The 25,207-nt window shown below is 35.4% G+C and overlaps 1 protein-coding gene and 1 long non-coding RNA gene across 3 annotated transcripts in view; one reads left to right on the top strand and one right to left on the bottom strand.

The window, feature by feature from the left end:
- Positions 1-25,207, top strand: part of ALG14 (ALG14 UDP-N-acetylglucosaminyltransferase subunit) — a 120,096-nt gene that overhangs the window by 19,836 nt on the left and 75,053 nt on the right. For both annotated transcript variants that reach the window (XR_004233985.1, XM_031967115.1), the window contains exon 3: positions 22,689-22,811. Coding sequence is in view for 1 of the 2 variants with exons in the window: in XM_031967115.1 (XP_031822975.1) it covers positions 22,689-22,811 (123 nt within the window). In the remaining variant the exon portion in view is untranslated. The remainder of the gene's footprint in view (positions 1-22,688; positions 22,812-25,207) is intronic.
- The window catches only part of LOC116423388, a 57,580-nt gene continuing 41,370 nt past the window's right edge, over positions 8,998-25,207 (bottom strand). Inside the window, exon 3 of the long non-coding RNA XR_004233986.1 lies at positions 8,998-9,172. This is a non-coding gene — a long non-coding RNA (uncharacterized LOC116423388). The remainder of the gene's footprint in view (positions 9,173-25,207) is intronic.

Below are 25,207 nucleotides of genomic sequence, written 5' to 3'. Positions count from 1 at the left end.
AACCCTGATTTTCTCTCCCCACCCCCCCAAAAAAGCAACCTACTAAATGAATGAAAGAATGATAAATATGATTTTCAAAATAAATGAGTGAACTTTTTTGGGTCTTTATTTTTATCTTTCTGCAGCTTTTAACACTATTGATCACCCTCTTTTCCTTAATGCTTTTATTTCTCTTAAGTTTTTGTGATTATATTTGACTTCACCTCCTCAATCACTTTTGCTGGATCTTATCCAGATCATGCTTGCTGGCCAGGAGTGTCCCAAGCTCGATTCTGGGCTGTCTTCTTTTCTCCCTCTTTATACTGGAAAAAAAAAGTTGGTTTCTTCAGTTCTGGATTCACTCATCATCTCTAAACTGACGATTCTCAAATCTACTTATCCACACTAACCTCTCTCCTGACCTCCAGTCTCTCATCTCTAACTAGATTTTATATTTCCAAATATATATTTATTTTCCCCTTTCCCGTCAAATTTTCTGTTCTTTCAAAACTTTTCTGTTACTATGGAGGACACAACCATCTTCCCACTCCCCCAGGTTCTCAAACTAAATGTCATCCTTGATTCCTTACTTACTCTTACCCTCCCAGATCCATCTGCTGCCAAGACCTGTTGATTTTACCCTTGTAACTTCCCTCAAATACGCCCCCTTTTCTCCTGTGACACTGTCACAGGCACTCATGGCTTCACATTATTGCAATAGTCTGCCATTGGGCCTGTGGGCCACAGATCTCTTTATAATTATATCCTTATATCCTATAATTATATCCTCTTTATAATTATAATCCATTGTCCACTCAGCTACCAAAGTCTTCCTTCAGTGCAAGACTGACTGTGTTATCCCTCTGTTCATTAAACTCCAGTGGCTTCTTATGGCTTCAGAATCAAATATAAAATTCTCTGTTATTCAAAGTCCTTCACAACCTGCCCCCCTCTCTTACCTTTCTAGTCTCCTTATACCATATACCCCATACCCCAAGGTATACTCTTCAATCCAGTGATACTGGCTTCCTTGTTGTTTTTTGAACAAGACACTCCATCTCCGGACCAAGAGCATTTTCACTGGATGTCCTCCATGGTAGGGATGCTCTTGCTCTCATTGCTGCCTCTTGGTTTCTGTGATTTCTTTTAAGTCTCAGCTAAAATCTGACCTTCTTTTCAGGATAACTTTCCCAACCTTCCTTCTCTTGATTATTGCCTGTTTATCTTGTATATATCTTGTTTGTTCATAATTATTTGCATTTTGTCTCCTTTATTAGATTGTGAGCTTTTTGAGGTCAGGAATTGTCTTTTACCTTTCTTTGTCTCTTTAGTGCTTAAGCATAGTGCTTGCATTTAGTTGACTGGCTGACTGACTGTATATGTTATATATGTGTTCGTTTTCTCCCTCATTAGAATGTAAACTTCTAGCAAGCAAAGGTTTTTTCATTCTTAAAATTTTTTTTCTTTAACAATCTTTTAGCACAATGTCTGGCACATTATAGATGTTTGATTAATACTTGTTGATTACTAATATTTTAGTTTAATTTTAAACTAAATAATTTCATGACCCCCACATTCAGTTATTAGACCCCATATTGGGTCGTAAACCACCATTTAAGAAGCTGGAGCATAGATGGACTACATAGGAAATTCATTGTACAAAAATTTTACAAGTATATCTGCCGAATAAAAAATAACATGTGTACCCTAGCATTTTGGAATACATATATTTTTGTGATTTTTATGATATAAAGCAAAAAAAAATTTATAAAGCTTTTTATTTTCAAAATATAGTTTTCAACATTTACCCCTGCAAAACTTTGTGTTCCAATTTTTTTTCCTCCCTCTCTTCTCCCATCTCCTCCCCTAGATGGTAACCAATCCAATGTATGCTAACCATGTGCAACTTTTCTATACATATGTCCACAATTATCATAGTGCACAAGAAAAATCAGATCAAAACATGAAAAAAAAAAAAAAAGAAAAAACAAAATGTAAGCAAAACAAACAAAAAGTAAAAATACTCTGTTATGATCCACACTCTGTCTTCATAATCCTTTCTCTGGGTGCAGATGGTTCTTTCCATCACAAGAACATTGAAATTGGCCTAAATCACCTCATTGTTGAAAAGAGCCATGTCCATCAGAGGTGATCATCACATAATCTTGTTATTGTTTTGTACAATGTTCTCTTTGTTCTGCTCATTTCACTTAGCATCAGTTCATATAAATCTCTCCAGGCCTCTCTGACATCATCCTGCTGATTGTTTCTTATAAAATAATAACATTCGTATACCATAATTTATTCAACCATTCTCCAACTGATGAGTTTCCACTCTGTTTCCACTTCCTTACCACTATAAAAAGGGCTGCTACAACAAAAAATTATTTAAAAATAACACGACATTAGCAATTAGCCTCTTTTTGTTCCCAGGACCCTGAATCAAATTTCCTAGATTGATACAGTTGTTAAAAGGTTAAGTCCTTGTCCAGGAATCTGCTTTATATCTTAAGTGAAGGCCCATGAACCAGCCAGAGATGTTGAGGTAAACAATCCCTTAATGAATTTGGATTTTGAGAATAATATGTAAAACAATGTAAGACTTGGTTCGATGCAAAGCTTTATTTAAGCAATTGGAAAGAGAGGGGAAAGAAGACAGAAAAGGGGACCCAACCCACTATATATAGTACAGGCATATACACTATAAACGGTTTAATTCCTATAAGGACTGCAAATACATTGAAGAACACAGACATGGGTCCATTCAACAAGAAGGGGGTTTTCTAAGGTGCCTTTCTGAGAGTGGGCTTTTGGTACTTGGATTTTAGTTGGCCCCCTGGAGTTGACCAATTTGCATATCAGACAATTATCAAGTTAAAATATTATTAGGGGGTAATGTTTGTTATTATAGGAAAAGGTAAGCTATTGATAGACAAAATATCATTTGCGGGCACAACTGTACTAAACTTTAAAAAATATTATTTAAAAAAATATTTTAAAAATATTTGAATATATTCTATAATCTTACAGCTTCCCTTAATGGGGCACCATCATGAAGGTGTAATGTTCTCTAAAATGTGATGTTCTCTGGGAGCAGGTTTCTTGGGGGGCTTCTGGGAGCAGCCTTAGTTTCAGTTCAAAGTAATAACCCCAAAATGCAGCCAGGAATTAAAAGGACAATTGCTTTATTGTCTCCTTCCTTGGGCTCAATTAGCTTTCTTAGAGTCCTATCTCTCTCCTTGGTTCCAAGAGCTCCTGCCGCTAATCCTTTGCCTCTGTCAGCTTCAGCCTCCAGCCAGCGCAAAGATGGAAGCTGGAATGAATCTGTCTCTGCTTCTGAGAGTGGGCTTGTCTCTCTGACTTGTGAATCTCCTGGACTTAATCCTGGTTGAGGCTCCTAGCTTATATATATATACTCTCTTAAAGGTGTGAATCTTGTAGAACTCTAATAAGTACTAAGTACATTAGTGAACTAGAGAACTGTTAAGTACCATGCTAAATTAGATAACTGACTTAGCACCTTGTAAGAATCCTAACATGAAGGCCTCCAGATTATCAGATCTAATCTTATAACACAGACTATACATTTTCTCTGATTCCCTACAACCTTTCTCAAAGAGTAATTGTCGGTCAAAGATAAAACAACTTCAGCTATTTCCATGGTCTAGGACACTTGGAATCCAAAAGAAAGTTAAAAAAACAAAGTGAAATATCCAATCTAGGAACTCACTGAGCACCCTGCCTCTATCTTCTGCATTATTGGCAATAAACCACATTAGCAGAACCAAGTACACAAAAACTCATACCTCCCTTTTTCCAGTGTTATAGATATCCTGGTTTTAGGGTACAGAAGTTTGCTTGTGCTGGACCAGAGAACTAAGGAACAGAGGGAATGGGACAGGTCATCATGACATAACATCATATGTGTGGGGAATTGTTCAATACATAACCAAGCCTGAGGAAAAGAGCACCACTCCGACTGGGGCTATTTATGATCTCCTAAAAGTCAATTGGTGTAAAGTCCAGGCTAGCTCCCTGGAGGCCTCAGGATCAGCCAGAGTCAGGATAAGCAAAAGTCCTTGGTCTTTAGAGGGAGAAGTGAAGGAGATAGACAAAACTGTCAGGTGTTTTGCCAAGGATCTAGAGTCCAGAATCTCCACACTTTTCTCCTCCTCATCCTTCGGCCAAGTGCAGTTCTCTCACCTCTCTCACCCCACCCCCTAATCCAGAGGTCCTCAAACTACAGCCCATGGGCCAGATGTGGCAGCTGAGAACGTTATCCCCTCTCACCCAGGGCTATGAAGTGTCTTTATTTAAAGGCCCACAAAACAAAGTTTTTGTTTTTACTATAGTCCGGCCCTCCAACAGTCTGAGGGACAGTGAGCTGGCCCCCTATTTAAAAAGTTTGAGGACTCCTGCCCTAATCCTTCCTACTCTCATCTGTATACACCAAACATCAAGCCAGCACAGAACAGTGAGAAGGGCCATTTTTCCAAACCATATACTAATAGAATCATTGCCCAATAGGTAATTAGCCTTAAGTGCTCGGTTGTCTGATTCAAGCATACCTTTTCAGAGTTTCAGCCCTTTACAAATGGGGACTGAGATCTAGGCTTGTACATCATGAATCCTGATGAGAGAAGGCTGAGACATTCCAAGATCTAGTACCCAAAGAAACCACAGTCTGCAAAATGAAGAAAAATCTTCTAATACCTGATGAGATAGAGGACTCTATGGAATTGAAAAGAATATGGAGCCATAACATGCTGTTTCTCAGTGATTTAAAAGAGAAAGGAAAATTATGAGAGCAGAATTTTTGTCTTTCAAAAATAATAAGCAGAATAGAAAAATTTAAACCTGCATGGACAACCCTCACCAAAGAAATGAGAGATAGTCCAAAAGATTGGGGATGTAAATGCATAGAGGTAAAGGAGAACCAAAAAGGAAAGAAGCAAAAGACAAAAACATTAAAAGAAAATATTCTCACTATTCAAGTAAAACATATAAATCTCAAAGACAGGACATATAGAGACAATGTCAGGATCATAGGTCTCCCAGAAGAACAGAACAAAAAAAAAAACCTTACCATCATAATGAAGGAAACATTAAAAGAGAACTGCCTAAACCAAAAACTAGCACAAAAGAGGAGATATTAAAAATTAGAGAGGGAATCAATAAACTGGGAGCAAAAAAAAAAAAAAAACCCACAGAAATGATAAACACTAAAAGCTGTTTTTTTTTTTGAAGACTAATCAATACAACCTTAGTTAATATGATTAAAAAGAAGCAGAAAAATACATCGATAAAATAGAAAATGAACAATGTGAAATCATTGCAAAACCCAGAAGGAATGAAAAGAATAATTATAACATTATTCACAGTTATATGCCAATGAACACAAAAGAAATAGAGGAATACCTTAAAAATGTAAAATACCCAAATTACCAGAAAACCAGATAGAGTTCTTAAATAATCCACTTTCGGAAAGGAAATGTAAAGCTGTTAAAGAAGGTAGCAAAGGAAAAACTCTTGGATCTGATGGATTCACTGGTGAATTCTGTCAGACTTTTAAAGAACAGTTAGCACCTATAATTCCTAATTTATTCTCAAAAGTTGAGAAAGAAAACACCTACAATCCTTTTATGAGACAAATATAATCTGTTACATAAACTAGAGAAAGATTAAACACAGAAAGAACTCTTATCAATCAATCTCCTTAATGATCTCACGGTGCTAAATCTGAGAGTCTAACAGAAATGTGAGCGATTTTGGTATGTACATTGATTTTGAAAAGAAATTAGTTGAGCAAAAATAAAATTAGGAGGTGTCATAAGTCGAGAACAATAAGCCAAACAGCGAAAGCCAAAAAGCTAGTTAAAGAGAGAGGGAGTCAGTGGAGTTAATCAAGCAGAATTGTCTGCTGACCCTTTCCTTCTTTGTGCACCAGATCAGTGGTCTGGTATAATTCTTTGTACCAGATGGGAGAGCGTAGTTCATATTTACAGTGCTTTACAGCAGTTTAGTGAAACAAATGTCAGTCATTTTTATCCTCCTTTTAAATATAAGGAATGCTGGTACTGCTGATGTTCCTCTGTATAGAAATATCTGCCCTTTTGTGGGCAGTGGAGGAAGAAGAACCGATGTGGGGCAGTGTCCTGGCACCTGCCCACAACACTGGAATAGCAATAGAGAGTGCTTTCTCTATATTAGCCACCAGATGGCGATCCCAATTGGAACTATCAGCCCAGCCCTCTCATATGGCATACATAAACCCCACTTCCCAGTACCTGTCCCGTTTTCTCTCTGCTACATGTAATATTTAAAGTGTTTTTTTTTCTTTTAATTGAACAATATCTCACAAATCAGAACATAAAAAGGATGTTAGAAAAACTTCTTTCACTGCAGAAATTAGCACTGTCATGGAACTGAATAAAAGCAAGATTTGGCAGTGGGTTCTAGACACATCCTAAAAGTGCAAAGGTGATCCCATGCAATTACTTCATGTCACGCTCTACAACAAACTGGAAAAAGCAGAACTTTGTATTTCTGAGAGTAATGCACCTGCCCAACCTTCAACAAACACCAAATTTATAAAGTTCAGCAAATCTCATAGTTCTTTAGTTAGAAAGCTACTTAGTCTCGTCCTAGAACCCCCAAAGTAGAGGATCTTCCATATAATACATTATATGGGAGTGCTTTGAAGTCAAACACATGTGCGAAACCCACACAGATGTGTCATAGTGTGTGAAGTATAACAAGGTAAATCATTCATAGTAATATCAAGCTTACCAAAGTACATTCTTTTCCTACAAAATGCTGCTGATTCTCATGATGTGAAATTTCTTATTCTGGAAATCATACCAGGTAATTAATTCAATTGAGTACATGAATTATTTCTTCATTATAGGAATTCTATAATATTTTGCTGCTTAAGCATTTCTCAATCTACTCTTAATTCTAATGCCTATTCTCTCTTGATTATTTCCAATTTATTCTTTATGTGATTTGTACATTGTATATCCTTCTCAAGGGCAAGAACTATCACCTTTCTTTGAATCCCTGGCTCAATGCCTCAGATTCATTATTAATAAATTCATTTCATTGTTAATAATTCATTATTATTCATTCATTATTAATAAATAATATTTATTAACCAACTGATTGACTTGGCTTCAGCAATGCCTAAAAGAAAAAAATGCATTTTTTAAAAGTATCTTAAAAACTTAATCAGATAATTACTTTTAGGTCACAACTTCATCCAAATTTGAATATCCAAAAATAGTATTCTTTGGCATAAGAACATATTTTTAAAATCTTTCAAAAGTGACGCATCTCTCCACTTTTTGTTAACTTTCTTCCCAGCTTCAAGGGACCTCTCTCCCCTTTCCCTCCATACACACATACAAAATACACAGTCCCAAAGTCAGTGGGGATAGAGAATAGATTATCTTTCCAACATCTCCCCAAATTTCTGACTCTGTATTCAGAGTCAGGAGATGTCTGGGTCTTTTCCTAGGATATTTACTGTCCCAGACACACTTACTTTTATTTTTCTTCCTCCCCTAGCACATGTAGCTCTGTCTCCCACCTTATCTGGCACGTGTGTCAGGTGTCTCTGGCATCCAGGGGACTGTGGTCTCTCTAGCAGTATGGGTATCCCCAGATGACTAAAGAAGATATGGAGAGTCTGCTACCCCTGCAACTCTAGGCAGAGTAGCCCCCACCTGGGATCTCCATTAAGCAAGCTTATCACTCATAAGGACTGGCTTAGGCTTGCTTGGCAGTCTTGTTTAATCTTTCTTTTTAAAAGACCCTGATAAGCAGTCCAGTGAAAGATAGCAGTCTTGGCCACTCAGTTTAAGTTAATCTGTTGAAACTGCACAAGCCGTAAACTTTTTCTCCTTCTTTCCTCCCACCCCTTCCTGAAGAATGCTAAATAAGACAAGCCTGCCTAATAAGGTGTAACAGCATCTGAAAGACTGAGATTTTATATGCTGTGATTTGACCCAATGTCTCTTGACCAATGTTCTTTTTTGTGCCATTTGGTGATTGTAAGGCTTAACACAGATTTAGTATTCAGTAGTAGAATAAATAATTTCATAAGAAACAGAGGGTCGTTGTGTGACCTTGGGCAAGTCACTCAATTGCCTCAACAACAACAAAAACAAAAAAAAAAGAAAGAAAAAGAAAAAAGAAACAGAAGATCCAAAAAATGTTAGCTTTCTTCTCAAATAAAAATAACTGCTGCTTAGATATCTGGGTTACAGTATACAAAGGTATACTTACTTCTCCCCACTCCCTTTGTTCATAAAGATATACCTCCTTGCCCCTTCCCCCCCACTTCTGTTATAATAAAACCACTTTAATCCATGTCCATTCATTTTATTTTTTTTTGTTTTGAAAAATAAAAGGCTTTAATTAAAAATTTATTTTAAAAAACATGGTAAATATATATGTAAATCAAATATAGATATACATATTTATACAATTACCTTGCTGCACAAGAAAAATCAGAAGGAACAAATGAGCGATTCTAAAGATCTTTTTTTTTTAAATATTGATGCAAAAAATTTATTTTTTTTTCGTTTTATTATAGCTTTTTATTTACAAGATATATGCATAGGTAATTTTTCAGCATTGACAATTGCAAAATCTTTTTTCCAATTTTTCTCCTCCTTCCCTTCCCTCCCTCCCCCAGATGGCAGGTTGACCAATACATGTTGTATATGTTAAATACAATATATGTTTACATGTCCACACAGTTATTTTGCTGTACAAAAAGAATTGTACTTTGAAATAGTGTACTATTAATCTGTGAAGGAAATCAGAAATGCAGGTGGACAAAAATAGAGGGATTGGGAATTCTATGTAATGGTTCATAGTCATCTCCCAGAGTTCTTTCGCTGGGTATAGCTGGTTCAATTCATTACTGCTCTATTGGAACTGATTTGGTTCATCTCATTGTTGAGGTGGGCCACGTCCCTCAGAATTGATCATTATACAGTATCGTTGTTGAAGTATATAATGATCTCCTGGTCCTGCTCATTTCACTCAGCACATGTGCATTCATTTTAAAGAAGAAATTGGTTTTGGTGTAGACTTGAGCTGCCAAAACAAAAATACTCTTTAATAAGTAGGTAGCAGAGTTCAGCCAATCAGAAAATTGTTGGGACAGGTAAGAATTCTGGAGTGCCTGTGGAAGGAAAATATGACAAAATTAGGAAGAGCTGAGGAGATGAGAGGTGTTTAACTTGGAGAAAAGGAGAAAGAATGGCCAAGTCTTTGAAGAGTTGTCATATGGAAAAAGGAATGGATTTGTTGTTTTGTCCCTAGAGGATAGAACCAAAAACAGTGGTAAAAGTTGCAGAAATAGACTTAAGTTTGATGTCTGGAAAAGCTTCTGAATAATTAGAGTTTCCCCAAAGTGGGGTTAATGATTTTAGACTATCCCTTTTAAAACTTAAGTAGCGAATTTAATTCAACAAACATTTATTAAGTATCTGTTTTATGTGAGGAGCTGCTAGGTGGGTTTTGGAGTCAGAAAGGTTCGTCTTTCTGACTTCAAATCTGACCTAAGACACTTATTGGCTACATGACCTTGAGCAAGTTCTTAATCCTGATTGCCTTAGTTTCCTCATCTGTAAAATGAACTGGAGAAGGAAATGGCAAACCACTCCATTATCTCTTACCAAGAAAATCCTAAATGAAGTCAGGAACAGTTGAATATGACTGAAATGACTCATCAACAGCATTCCATTAAAGAGAAAGAGAAGGATACATAGGATATTGTGGTGATATCCTCTACATTAGTCTGTAGTAGATGACCTAGTTCCCTGCTCTGAAAGACACCACATTCCAATGGGGCATGAACACAAGTAAATGGGTATACGATAAATTATGATAGGAGTAAAAGTGAGATCAAGACATTCCTTCAAGAAAGTTGTGAGCAATTTGCCCTGGAGGGAAAAAAATGAGTGTGAAAGAGAAGCAAGGCAACACTACTTTTTGTTTTTTAAAGGATGGGGAGACCTAGTATGTTGAAAAAGCTTGAAATTAGAGATGAGAAGAGAAGAAAAAAAAAAAAGGTCTCTGAAGAGATGGAATCAAGGGAACAAGTGAAAATATCAATCTTGGCAAGGAGGAAGGGCCACTTCTTGCTGAGACCAGAGGGAGAAAAGGAAAGGTTAAGTGAAAATATAGAATAGTGTTAAGATAGGATAAACTGGGGAAGGGAGATGAGGGAGCAAGGACTGAAATCTTCTCAGCAAAAGGGTCAGGGGACCATAGAGAACGGTATACTGGTATTTATTTCAGACAGTAAAATTCATTCAATTTCAAACAAACCTACTACATAGCAATTTTGGACAAGAATTGTTTTGGGGCTGGGGAATACCTAAGGGTTCACCTCACAACTGGTTCTTGTATAGAAATTATGGGCTGTTGAAAAATACTTTAAAAAGGAACATACAACTTATTGGGCCAAAAAATACTATACTTATCATAACGAAATGTTTGTAGGCTAATAAAATGAATTATTTGTGCCTCTGGAAGAATTCAATTTATGGTCAGAAGAACAATTTGCTTCTTATTTATCAACATGTATTTTGATTTTCTATCACAGATTTTTTTTCTAGCCCTACTTTTATCTGTCTGTTAGTATGAGTTTCTACATTGTGTAGAATTTGAATGTTTGTTATTTTTTGTCAGTGCCTCTGAAATTTTTATAAATATTTTATTTTATTTATTTAATATTTTTCCCCAGTTACATTCAAAAACAAAGCTTTTTTTTTTTTACATTTGTTTTTAAAATTTTTGAGTTCTAGGTTTTTTCCTTATTTCCCACCCACAATTAAGAAACTTAAGTTATGCAAAACATTTCCATAAAAGTCAAGTTATGAAAGAAAACATAGGTTTGCTACCCTAAGGAAAATTAAAAGCCCTCAAGAAAAATTAAGTTTAAAAAAATAGAGAGAAAGAGAGAATGCTTCAATCTATATTCAGACATAATCAGTTCCTTCTCTGGATATGGATAGGATTTTTTTTAATCCTATGTTCTTCAGAGTAGTCATGGATGATTTTACTACTGACAACAGCAAAGTCATTTACAGCTGGTCATCCAGGAATATTGCTATTACTTTGTATCCAGTACATTTCACTTTTCTTGAGTTTATGAAGGACTTTCCAGAGTTTGTCTGTTTTTTTTTTTTCTGAGAGTATCCTGCTCATCATTTTCCATAGAACAATACTATCCCCTCACAAACACATATCATAGTTTATTGAACCATTCCCAAATTGATGGGCACCCCCTCAAGTTCTAAGGTTTTTGCTCTAAGAAAAGAGCTGTTATGAATATTTTTTGTACATATAGGTCATTTTCCTTTTTTTTTTTTCCTGAATCTCATTTAACATTCATGCCTAATAGTAGTGTTGTCTGGTTAAAGGATATATATATATAAGAATTTATAACCCTTTGTACACAGATCATATCTTTTGATCATCTATCAATTGGGGCATGACTTATTTTTCATAAATTTGACTCATTTCCCTCTATCTTTGAGAAGTGAAGCCTTGTCAGAGAAACTTGCTTCGAAATTCTTTTTACAATTGTTGACTGTATTTCCCCCCATTTATTCTCTCTCTTGTCTCATCCTGTCCCTCCTCAAAAATGTTTTGGTGTTGACCATTCCCTTCCCCAATTTGTCCTTTCTTTTATCACACACCCCTTTCTCATATCCCATTTCTCTCCTATTTTCCTGCAGGGTAAGATATATTTTATATCCCTATTGAGTATATATGTTATTTCTTCTTTGAGCCATCAGAAATTTTTTTTTTTAACCATAAAAATAGAATGATTCAAAATGATGGACTCAATAAGTGAATTTTATTTAACAATACCTATTTTTTCCACAAGGTGGGGCGCTAACAACATACTATACACAAAAATCCAGTGTGTCTTTGTTTTAACATTATGCCCTTTTATTTTTGAGCTTAGGTTTGCTGGGATATATTACTTTAAACATTTTCAAGCGATAATGAAAAATAGATCAGTTTCTTCTGCTTTTCCTCCTGTAAGCTGAGTTGCAGCTCATGATTTTTAAAAATTCTTCAGCAGTTATATTGTAAAAGTTAACCATGATGTGTATATGTAATATATTTAGTCTCTACCTTTGAAAAAGTTGATTTTTCTTTGTTGTAATAACGAAATTTAACTGAAGGAAGAATCATTTGATATATAAATTAAAATGTCATTAACCTGATCTGTATTGAGTAGAAGGCAATAATGAAAAGTCTGGATTTTTAAAAATTGCTTTTGCAGTTTTTTTGTTTTATAACTAGTAAAATGAGATATTGATCAAGAGAGTCTCATGAATGCCTATCTTATTGAATAAAATGATTTACTAATATATCTTAGTTCCATAGAACTCTGCTCTAGTCAGACTACATCTGAACTTTGCTTCTGAGTTAAACTATTTAGTAAGGACATTGATAAGTTAGAAAGCATTCAAGAAAGGGCAGCCAGGATCATAAAGAATCTTATTAAGAGTTGGTTATATGAAAGTTGGTTGAAGGAACTGGGGGCATTTAGCCTAGAAAAGAGAAGACTCATGAGGGCCATGATAACTGTCCTTAAGTATCTGAAGCGTTATTGTGTGAGAAGAAATGGGTTTGTTGTACTTAACCCAGTAAGACAAAACCAGAAGCAATAGGCAGAAATTAAATGGAGGTTTGGTTTAGATTCCAAATAAGAAAAACACTTGGCCAGTAGTTAAAGCTATTCAAAAGTATAACGGAAGAAAAACAGTGCTGATGGGTCTTTAAAGAAGCTGAATCACTTCTTGTTATCAAGGTTCTGGAATTTTGATTTTTTTTTGGTATATGTTGCTTTTCCAAAACTGTTCTCTTAAATAGCTTAAATATATCTCCTGAGATTTTTTAAAATAGTATTTTATTTTTTCAAATACATGTGAAGATAATTTTCAACATTCATTTTTATAAAACTGTGTTCCAAATTTTTCTCCCTCCCTCCCTTAAATCCCACCAAGATAGCAAGCAATTTGATATAAGTTAATATGTACAATTCTTTTAAACATATTCCCATATTTCTCGTGTTGTGCAAGATAAATCAGATCAAAAGGGAAAAAAACTACAAGAAAGAAAAAAAACCAAGCAAACAACAACAAAAAGTGAATCTACAAAAAATGATCTACATTTGGTCTCCATCTTTCTCTGGATGTGCATGGCATTTTCTAACCAGAGATTTTTTTTTTTTCCCTCACTTCATTCATTTGCTTAGTAAACTATTTGTGTAGCTAGGACAAAGAGAGAAACTTCATCTTACCTATTCTTAAAAAACATTTTTTAAAATTGCTTTGACCTTGTCCTTTTCTCAAACAACAAATCTGTTTCCTTTCATTGCTAAAGTTGGATCCTTCCTGCCTCCATTTCCTGATTGCTCCTTCACAGAATAATAGAATCACAGAGTTGAAAGCAAGCTCCAGATTCCATTCAATTCAACACACACTTGTCTGAGAATGCCCACTCTAGTGGATCCTCCAATTTTATCTTCCATCCAGTTCAACACACACTTGTCTGAGAATGCCCACTCTAGTGGATCCTCCAATTTTATCTTCCATCCAATTCAACACACACTTGTCTGAGAATGCCCACTCTAGTGGATCCTCCAATTTTATCTTAAAGACCTCCAATGAGAAAGAAGAAACCCATTACCTCCATGGGCAGCCAGTGGTACTTTTGAGTGGTTCTCCCCGTAAAGAAGTTTGCTCCCCTACATCTTGCCAAAATCTGTCTGCAACTTCCACCCATTGGTTCTCATTCTGATATTGTGAAGTTCCATCTCCATTCTGATTACCACCTCCTCAATGCTCTCCATTTTATAACTGTCCATCCTAGAATGGGTGCCATACAGAACTGCACTCAGGACTCCCTTGTGTAATAGGCCTATGATTTTATTTTTCTCTTGATGTTGCTTAAAAATGCATCACTTCTCAATCTCTAGTCATCTGGCTTCTGGCCTCACCAATCTACTGAAACTACTTTCCCAAATAGCTTTTTAATGACTAATCCAAAGGTTTTTCTCAGGGTACATTCAATGTCATGAATTGATCAATTTTTCAAACACTTATTAAAGGTGTACCATATGCAAGGGACATACCATATATACAAGATAACTTACCCTCCATCTCTGCAGCATTTGACACCACTGATCACCCTCCCCTCCTGGGTCCTGCCTTTTCATCTTGACCTTAATGATGCTGTTACTCTTGGCTCAGTCTTGTTTCTTCCCTACTCTAATGTCCCCAACACTCTATTATGCCCTCTTTTAGGGGTGAATTCAGTTTCAATTCTGTGCAGATTTCCAAAGAGGCTTTGTGTGTGTGTGTGTGTATGTAGTGTGTGAAGATAGAAGTGTTGTATATTTGTGTATATATATTATATATGTGTATTTGTATATGTACACATATGCATGCTACATATGTGTGTATATGTATGTGTTCACACACATACATACACATAGACATGCTTTATCATCTCCCTGGGTTTCATCATTGTATCTTCAGTTGCCTGTTTTACATTTGTACTGGATATCTGGCATGTACTCAAACCCAGCATGTCTAAGATGATGATATCATCTTCTTCCCAGTCATTCAGGCTTGAAATCTTGGAATTATCTTTGGCTTCTCCTTGCTCTTTCATCTCTCCTCTAATAAACTGCTGGATCCTGTCAGTTCTAGCCTTACAATCTCTCTCAACTCTGTCCCTCTCTCTTTACCTATCTGATACCACTATGATATAGGTCCTCACCTAAAACTTGCAGTAATTGTATTTGTTGGTTTACTTCCAGATCCATTCAGATCCCCTCAGGTCCATTCTCTAAGTAACCACCAAAATAATTCTGCTTATGCACAAGTCTAATTAGTTTACTCGTCTGCTAAAAATTCCTCAGTGTCTTCTAATTGGCTATAGCAGGGCTATTTAAACTTTTTTTTTTAGAGACCCCTTTTTGCCCAAGAAATTTTTATGCAATTCCAGATATATAGGTTTATAAAATTAATATACAAATTGGACATTTACTAATAATGGATCATAAAAATTTTAAAAACAATTCTTTGGTATATATGTAATTTTGCCATTTGTTAAAGATTAAAGCAAATTTGCCTACTAATTAGATGGATGTGCTTTTTTTTTTAAACAAAAAATTCAATCATCATAGAATATTTGATAACCTTTTACTGTTGTCAAATTTTTTGCAACTCCCACATTCAGCTACATGACCCCATATGTGGTCATGACCCACAGTTTAAGAAGCTTTGAGCTATAACATAAAATATGATCTCCTTATTCTGTCATTTAAGATCTTTCACAATCTGGCTCTATTCTATATTTTCAGTTTCATTTCATGTTATTTTCCATCATTCACATTCCAGCCAAACTGGACTATCAGCCATTCCTATTGAGTATGTCTTTCCCACTTTTCTGCATTAATGCATGCCATCTCCCAATTGTAGAATGCATAGCTTTCTTGTCTGTCTTTCAACATCTTTTTCATGACTTGTTGATAAAATTGTCGTTAATAACCTGAGACTCAGTTTTGTCATCTGTAAAACGAGGCTAATAATACTTGTATACCTACCCTAGAAGGTTCTTATGAAAATCAAATGAGATAATATATTTAAAGTACCATATAAAAGTCAGCTATTGCAACACACCACTCATGAGATGTAATAATGAATCATTCAGATAATCACTTTTAATCATAGACAGTCTGACATAGTTTGTTTTGGAATATCTATTACATATGATGCCATTTAAAAAAACAGTTGCAAAAGATAACAAAAACCACTTGATTATATAAAGTTTATCTAATCATTTCATTTGGTTATTACATCAAGTAAAGATTTCTTAGTGTTTTCAGAGTTCTATAATAATGCTGCCTTCATAAAGAAATTAATTGCAGTGAGTTGCAGGAATTGGTAAGATCAAAGAATGATTCATAGACCAACGAATTGTACTTTTGTGGTTGATGCCATCAGGATTCCTTGGTAAAAATAATTTCCATATAAATCACTAGGATATACTATTTAATTTATGTCATGAATTTACTTCCAGAGAATTCTGTGGTTTTTAGCAGTATTGTCATTTTGAAGCATACTCTAAATTATTAGTGTTCATATAGTGTGGTTAGTTGTTTCAGTCATGGTCAGATTCTTCATGATCCCATTTGGGGTTTTCATTGCAAAATACTGGAGTGCTTTGCTATTTCCTTCTCCAGCTCATTTTACAGATGAGGAAACTGAGGCAAACGGTGAAGTTTAGCTAGTGAATATCTCAAGTCAGATTTGAACTCAGGAAGAATTCCAAGCCCAGCACATTATTCACTGCACCAGTTAGCTGGCTTATTAATTAGTGTTTTATTTAACATTCCATTAAGGTTCAAGAAATCTTCACATTCTGTAGACACGTTCTGTTCCCCATTAAATTTTTACTATTCTTATCTATACTTAATTCCAGTTGAAAATCTTCCTACTGATACCATCTAGCATACCCCACCACCTCTCTCTCTCTCTCCATATATATATATATAACATTAGCTGACTAACATGTTTATTGTGAGAGTGTTGCAAGTTACTATGCTAGATTCTGAGGAAGTTATTAAGCAAAGCTATGTTGCTTCTACTCACTGAGGAAGTTACACATGAGAATATAATAATACAAGTCATGTCATTCTAAACATATATGTTATACCCATATATGAATGTGTGTATATATGTATGCACATATAAATATGCATACACATATTACACTGAATAGATATAGAACTCCCTCTCTTACAGGGAGATAAACCTTCATTATAAGTCCTTCCCTAGAGGAATATTGCCCACTGGTTATTGGCAAAGACAAAGAGGAGGGCACATTGGGAGAACAGCTTTTTAGGATGGAGGTTTCAAACAACAACAAAAAGGGTTTAGGCATTTACTCAATTCACATCCAGTAAACTTCCTGCAGAATTTGGTTTGCTCAGCTCTGGAAGGGGCTTGGCTGGGGGGTGGTAAAAAACAAAGGGGGGGTGGAGGAGGAAGAAGCTGTCTGCTTGCCACTTCCTGATGAATCTGGAATTGGGAAGAATATAAGGAGGGTATCCAGTACTATTACCCACTAATTAAATTGGAAACCATCACAGGTAGTAAAGGTCTTTTTAGTCATCCCTTCTGAGTTATCCTTACCTGCTGAAGTCCTGGGTGAACTAGAGCTGACTGCATTGCATGCACATGATCTGTGCATCTCATCACTGAGGGGCTCTGATTCTCCCTGTTTTCTTGTGCATCATGCAATGGAAGGAGCACTCATCCCAGTGCTACCATGGGGAGTTTGCAATCATGAGGTAAAGAAAAAGGAGGACTTGGTCTTGAACAGAGCAACTGTTTCCTTACCTCCCCTCTTTCTTCAGTCTTAGATTCCTTCATTCTCCTTTTCTATATCTACCTGTTACAATTGTCCAAGGCTAAAAGAATATGTTTTCAGATATATTCAAGGTCATGTATTTGTATACTTAGATGACAAATTCCTTGAATAAATAAAACAGTAGGGCTTTTTTCCTTTATACTCCACTCAGTTTCATTTTTAAAAAATACTATATTTTAATTAATCATAGTATTCTAGAGTTGGTTGGAATTTTAAATATTATCTAGTGCAGGCACATCCTTTTATAGCTAAGGAAATGGAAATGTAATTGCAGATGAGCTGTAAAGATGATGGAGTGGTTATTTGAACCCAAGATGTCTAAATGTTCTTTCCATCTCATGGTAGGAGTCCATAGAATGATGGGATAGGCAAATTGTATTCCCAAAGAGAAGAGCCACAGTACCCTTGTGTTTCCCTGAGGTCCCTCCAGTTTTGGAGTCAAGTTTTCCTATCAGGCATCTGTAAAAAGGAAAAATTAAGAAGCAGCAGAAATTTATGATGCCCTCCCACCTGCTTTTTTGTTCCCCTTCTTTCCTCAAATGCCCTCTTCTTTGTCCAGTAATTAGCATGTGCCCCCATTCAGTCTTTTTGCCATCCTACCAACAACTTGTTCCTCAGTCCTGCCTTGACTCCATAATACATGTTGCAAAATCACCTCTCCTCCTTCTGTCCTTTCTTCAGATAAGTGGATCTCAACTAGGTAGTAGAAACAAATTTAGTTAAACTAATTGATGGGAAATTGTGACTACCTTGTAATCCCTCATTTGAATTTTAAAAGATTTCAAATGGAATTCTGTAGAATTTCAAGCAGTATAACTGAGGGAAGAATGGGATGTGGTTATAATATTGTTAGAAGACCAGCAGAGCCCAGCTACCATCCTGATAAAGAAACAAGGAAACTTATCCACCACAGTTACTTTGGGTTTTATATCAAGGAGGCTTTAGTGGAGTTTCAGAACAGCTTTTATACTGATTTGACCCCAGAAAAACTTTTTAAATCTTAAGTTTGTACAGCCTCTTTGCTTCTTTCCAGGATGGGTTCCAGCCATTTTCCTTTGTCCTCCAGAAGATTGCCCTTTGCCTCACAAAGTATCCTTGCTTTTCACATGATTGAGTCCTGAGGGAAGGAGCCTATCAAAGCCAAGACTAGGATCCTTGTCCATATCAGCTCCGCACTAAACAGACCCTATTAGTCTAGGGAGTTTATATTTTAGTAGCTGAGATGGGAAAGGAAATCTAGATTAGTCCGCCTTAGAAGGCCTTCCCTAAGCCACTGGTTTTCAAACTTGTTCTCACTATTTTAATACTATTACACATTATTGAGATATGTCCAAAGAGTTTTTGTGTGTGTGGGATTATATTTATAGGTATTTACTATATTAGAAATAAAAATAACTTTGAATTTTCAGACCCTCCAAAAGGGTTTCAGAGACCCCCTCCCCCCATGATTCTCTGGATTACATTTTAAGAAGTACTGCTATAGGCCATTAATGAACTGTTCATTTATGCTCCATTTTTCTCATTTGCTGCTCATGAGCTCATAGCTTTTAAAAATTTAGACAAACTATTTTTTTTTTTGGTAGAAATGTTTTTTTTTCCCCATTTGATAGTATTTAATTTTATAACATTCATTTTTGTAAGATTTTGAATTCCAATTTTTTTTCTCCTTCCCTTCCTTCCCATCCTTCCCCAAGATAATCTGATATAGGCTGAATGTCTACAATCCATCAAAATATATTTCCATATTTGTCATGTTGTACAAAAAAAATCAGACCAAAAAAGGAAAAAACCATGAGAGAAAAAGAAAACAAACTACCAAAAAAAGTGAAAATACTATAATTTGATCCACATTTGGTCTCCATAGTTCTTTCTCTAGATACAGATGGCATTTTCCACCCCAAGTCTATTGGAATTGTCCTGAATCACTGCATTGCTGAAAAGAGCTAATAGACAAAACATTTTTAGCCAAATGGAGATAAAATTTAGAAGGCAAATAGAATATTATGAACACAAAAATAATCTCAGTTGTTAAAAGTTCATTAGGGAAAAATCATAAACACTAATCTCAGAGTAATTTATTGTAGTAGTGATAATATGAATACTCATTGACCTGGAGTTTTATTTTTGATAACAGTAGTATTCTATTTATCATATTTCCAGCAAATTATCTCTTTGCATAAATGCAGATAAAATTCCTTTAAAAGTATTTCGCCTATCTTATTTTTGCATTTCATGGTTTGAAAAATATTTGGTTTTCAGAGCTAGCTGATGGCACAGTTCAGCCTTGCTTTAACTTGTTTGCCTTTAACTTGTTTGCCTCAGTCTTCTCAACTATAAAATGAGGATAACAATAGTACCTACCTCACCGAATTGTGTGAGGATCAAATGAGATAATATTGGTAAAAAGCACTTAGCATAATGCTTGGGATATAGTGGGGGGGAGAGGGGGGAAGGCTTCCTGAATGCTTATTCACCTATTGATTATGTACAATTTGAATGTTCATTTCAGGTGCAGTAATTCAATGCCTTGAGTCCTTCAAAGGAAGGTGGGAAAAAATGTACTTTAGTGACAGACAATAATATTAAACCTTATTCTCTTAATTTCTATAAGCTTATAAAAGGAAAGGAAATAAAATTTCTCCTTTCTGACTGTACAAACCACCTATTCTATACTGCATTAAATATGTAGCAATGCATATGTGTGAAGAAATACTCATTTGGGTGTATTTTTAGAGGCATATTTCATGCTTTTTTTCAGGTATAAGATGAACTTTTAATTGTTTTTATAATTTTTATGCCTGTTCTCTATTTTTGAATTTAGGTAGAAAAGGTAGTTATAACTTAACATGTAAGAATAGGGCAGAGTGCTAAAAGCCCACCAGTAATCAGGAAGCTTCCCTATTGGAGGAGATTGAGCCTCATGTCTTTTCTCTTATTCCCTTATTCCATCATGGAATGCCATAATTGGGAATACTTAGACCGGAGAAGAGAATGAAGGAAGGAAGCAATGATAGTAGTAATAGTTACCATTTATATGTGTCAGATACCTGTGCTAAATGCTTTACAAATATTATCTTATATGATGCTCATGATAACCCTGAAAGATAGATATTATTTATTATCTCCATTTTGCAGATGAGGAAACTGAAACAGAATTGAAATGATTTATCCAAGGACATGCAGTGTCTGAGGACAAATTTGAACTCACGTCTTCCCAATTCCAGACCCAGTTTTCTACCTACTGTACCACTTAAACTACAGATTATTACTACTTACTCTGTGCAAAGTTCTGTGCTATGATTTATTTGTGTTTTTTAATAATATTAAGTTTAATACATTTGCTTAATCTATCAATCAACCACTGAACATGTCAAATGATTTTCAAAATAAAAAGAATTTTTCTACTCATAAAAAAGTAAGTTTATATTTATAAAGTAACTAAATTTTAATGTCAATTTCAAATAGACAAAAGTAAGAAATTTAAATAGTTGGTTTTAAACATCACTACATATAACCTTGCTGAATTAATATCAAACATTCTGCTCTTAATATATAATAAAATACATTTTAAAAGTTTACTGTTACTAAATGTTTATAATTTTATATTATTGGTATAGCCATCATAATTTGTGCTGATTTAGCTAAGGATATATATACAAAAGCAAGCCAGTCCCAGCTCTGAAGGAGTTTGTTTCCTACTGGGGGTGACATATAAAGAGAAGACCCACAGGTGACATTTATAGCTACCTTAGTTATTTAACAAGTTTCACATAGAAGAAGGAATGGACTTGTGCTGCTTATCCTTGGAGGATGTAACTAGGGACCAAAGGGTGGAAATTACAGCAAGTCAAATTTAGGATTGGTGATTTAAGGAAAAACTTACTAATGCTTAGAGCAATCCAAAAGTAACATGAGCTTTTTTAGGAGGTAGTAAGTCTCCTTCATGGGAGCTCTTGAAGCAAAGGCTAAATGGCCATTTGTTCAGGATTTTTGTTGTTGTTATTTAGTTGTAATTCTTTGTGGCCCCATTTGGGGTTTTCTTGGCAGAGATTCTGGAGGGAGTTTTTGTTTTCTTTTCTAGTTCATTTTACAGATGAGGAAACTGAGGCAACAGCATTAAGTGACTTGCCTAGCTATTAAGTGTCTGAGGCCAGATGTGAACTCAGGAAAATGAAAGAGGCCTGCTGCCCTCTATATACTGTGCCCTCCCAGTACGTTTTAAAGGGGATTATTTTTCAAGGATATTCTGGACTAAATGGACAACTCTGAAATTCTATGATTCTGTGACTGTAGAAGTGTGGTAAGGTCAAATGTGTTAAGACACTGGCATTTGAAGAAGGTGGGAGAGGAATTCTTGTTTGTGCTTTAAAGACTAGGATTTCCTGATGAGCAGGCTGATTTCAGAAAAGCCTGAAGAGACTTACATGAACTGAGGATGAATCAAGTGAATAGAACCAAGAGAACATTGTACTCAGTAACAACAAGATTATGTGATGATCAACTGTGATAGATGTGGATCTTTTCAAAAAAAGAGGTGATTTAAGGAGATTCTAATAGATTTGGGTTGGAAAATGCCATCTGCATCCAGAGAGAGAACTATGATTAAAACATAGTATTTTCACTTTTATCGTTGTTTGTTTGCTTGGGATTTTTTCCTTGTGGATTTTTTTTTCCTTTTTGATCTGATTTTTCTTGCACAGCAAGATGAATATGGAAATGTGTTTAAATGAATTGCTTGTTTAACCTGTATAGGATTGCTTACTTTCTTGGGGAGGGAGGAGGGAAGAAGAGAAGGAGGAAGATTTGGAACACAAGGTTTTGCAAAGGTGAGTGTTGGAAAATATATTTGCATGTATTTGGAAAAATAAAATACTATTGGGGGAAAACTAGGATTTCCTCAAGCCCAAAGAATCTTGCAGGCTTATTTATGAATTTTAAATGTTGCTTTATGTGGAAACTTAGATTTTTAACACTTTTAAAAATAAGATTCAATGACTGCTGAGATAACCTCTACCTCTAAAATTTTGTGATCCTAAATTTTTCAGTCATGGGCCAGTTAAGTATGTTCCACTCAACTAAGTGAATAAAATGAGCTTTGTGTTTTGGAAATGCTTAGACAAGAAAAGAAGATTAAGCAAAAAGAGTAATTCATACTGATGCTAGGAAGTGGTAATATTTCACTGTGATGGCAATATAACAGTAGAGTTGGGTTTTTCCTTTCCTTCTAGTACACGACTCATCTCATTCCAAGGAGTCGGGAGGTCCAGCAGTCTTGGAGCTCTGCGCTGTTTACAACCCTGTATGCTCTGTGTTACTCCCTTCCTCTGACTTTTCGACTCAAGCCAGACTTGGTAGGTAAAATTCAGTGGGTCACTGAGTAAAAATGAAGTATGAAGTATCTGCTAAATTCCACACCAATAACAGAAAGAAGTAGGGGAAATTGCTTTAATTGGTGGTATCATTTAAGAGAGGCTGAATGTGGGGCAGTGAGGTGGTGCAGTGGATAGAGGACCACCCCTGAAATCAGGAGGACCCAAGTTCAAATCTGGGCCTCAGTCACTTGACATGTCCTTTCTGTGTGACCCTGGGCAAGTCACTTCACCCCAATTGCCTCAGCAAAAAAAAAAAAAAAAAGGTATACTTGAAAAGAGCTGGACCCAGATTCTAGACCTGCCTACCCATTATGTCTGAGGCTTTGGCCAAGGCCTCCAACTTTCTGCATCTTGGTTTCCAAAGCTGTAAAATTGAGATGTTAGGCTAGATTATCTCTTTGTCCCTTTCTAAATCCAAATCAGTGATCAATAAACTTAACGTTTGCCATATTGATTTTTTTCAGGGCTTCCTATAAAGTAATTCTTCAATGTAGTTAGCCAGCTTGTGGATTCTATACATTTACCTGTGAGCCCTGAGCTGATATCAGGAAGGAGCTTATTGGGCAGAAAAGATCTAACTCTTCACTACAGTCTCTTTTAGAAGACAAATTCTGTTTATCAAATATTTAATATGCTGATAGAATCTTATACCTTCTCTTCATAAAAGAAGGCAGTATAGAAAAGAAAGACTAAAAGTTAAGCTAGTTTTTTTTCATTTTTTTTTCATTTTTTGATCTGATTTTTCTTGTGCATAATAAATGTGGAAATATGTATAGAAGAATTGCACATGTTTAAAGTATATTGGATTACTTTGTTGTCTTGGGGACTGTACGGGGCAAAGAGGGGAGAAAAATATGGAACATAAGGTTTTGCAGAGGTGAATGATGAAAACTATCTTTGCATATATTTTGAAGATAAAAAAGGTATATTAAAAAAAAAAGGTTAAGCTAATAAACTCTGTAACTGGTACTTTCTCTGCAATTTAGTCTTAGACAAGTGCCTCTATAGAACCTTAAGGGTTAAGTGATTTGCCCAGGACTATACAGCCAGTATGTGCCAGAGGCAGGACCTGAATCCAGGTCTTCCTGACCCTCAGGTTAGCCTCCATACACCATCCCACATTCCCTCTCTTTTATTCTGTTTGTTATAGAATCTATTTCTTTGGAATGACCTCTTGGGAACTCTTAGCCTCTTAATTTGGGGGCATTCAGTGTCAGATGAATATATATTTACACAAGTTAACCGTAATGTTCTTTTAGTCATTTGCAGGAGTCATTGGCTTTCATCACACATCCAGTAATTGTCTTACCAGCTCTTTTGAGCAAAAACTTTTGAATTATACTGTCTCTTTTGGATTTCTCTAATTTATTGATGAAGTTGGGATTTATCCCCCTACTCCCCAAATCACATCTTTGAGGATCCAAGACAGAATCTTAGACATCTGAAATTCCATTACTTCTTCTAAAAGAACAAGCAACAAATGAAATAAAGTTCCCAGCACTGACAATTTAAAGTGGAAACATTCCATACAACTTATTAGACTTGTGAATTGGTATATAAAAAGGTGCAAGACTGGGGAGGTGGGGGGGGGGGGTATGAGCTGGAGGGAGAAAAGGGAAAACTAAAACTCTTAAGATGTTTCTAAAAAATTAAGGGAAATAAAACAAGGACTGCCTAAACCTGCATTAAATTTTATTAATTAGAAATGTACATTATAACTGTAACAAACCATAAGATTGCATTTACCATTGACAAGAAGTGGTTGTCATAAAGGGAATTCTTTCTTCTTAACTTGGCTAATTTATAAATGAAGAAACTTGAGGTTTTCCAAAGCCACTTAATCACTGCCCAGCTAAAGTGAAATACAAAAATGATTCATGACCTGTGTTTAAACTGATTTAATTTACTACTTTTTAGAATGAGAAACATGTTTAGAATAAAATGTCTTTTCTTTGGAATGGAAAGTAAATTCTACTTTAAGAAAGACTTTGGGGTCTAAAATGATCTAAATTGTCTAGTATGCTTTAGATTTCACAAACAAGGAGGGCACCATTTGTATATTTGTCTTTAGCTGTGTGCCCCTGAATTGGTAAGTCTGGGAAATTCACTCAAATATTTTTTTCTCATTTAAAAATAGATATAAAAATATATGTGGACCTTACACTCCCAATGTGAGTGCCAAATAGCTGCAAGCCTTTATATATTTTTTGAAAATAGAAATGTGATATACTTTAACATATTTAACATGTATTGGACTATCGACAATCTAGGGGAGGGGTGGGGGGAAGGAGGGGAAAAGTTGGAACAAAATTTTTTGCAAGGGTCAATGTTGAAAAATTACCCATGCATATATTTTGTAAATAAAAAGCTATAAT

The sequence above is a fragment of the Sarcophilus harrisii genome, chromosome 4 (genome assembly GCF_902635505.1).
Source record: "Sarcophilus harrisii chromosome 4, mSarHar1.11, whole genome shotgun sequence".
NCBI classification, from domain to species: Eukaryota; Metazoa; Chordata; class Mammalia; order Dasyuromorphia; family Dasyuridae; genus Sarcophilus; species Sarcophilus harrisii.
This window is presented reverse-complemented; position numbering and strand designations above follow the sequence as displayed.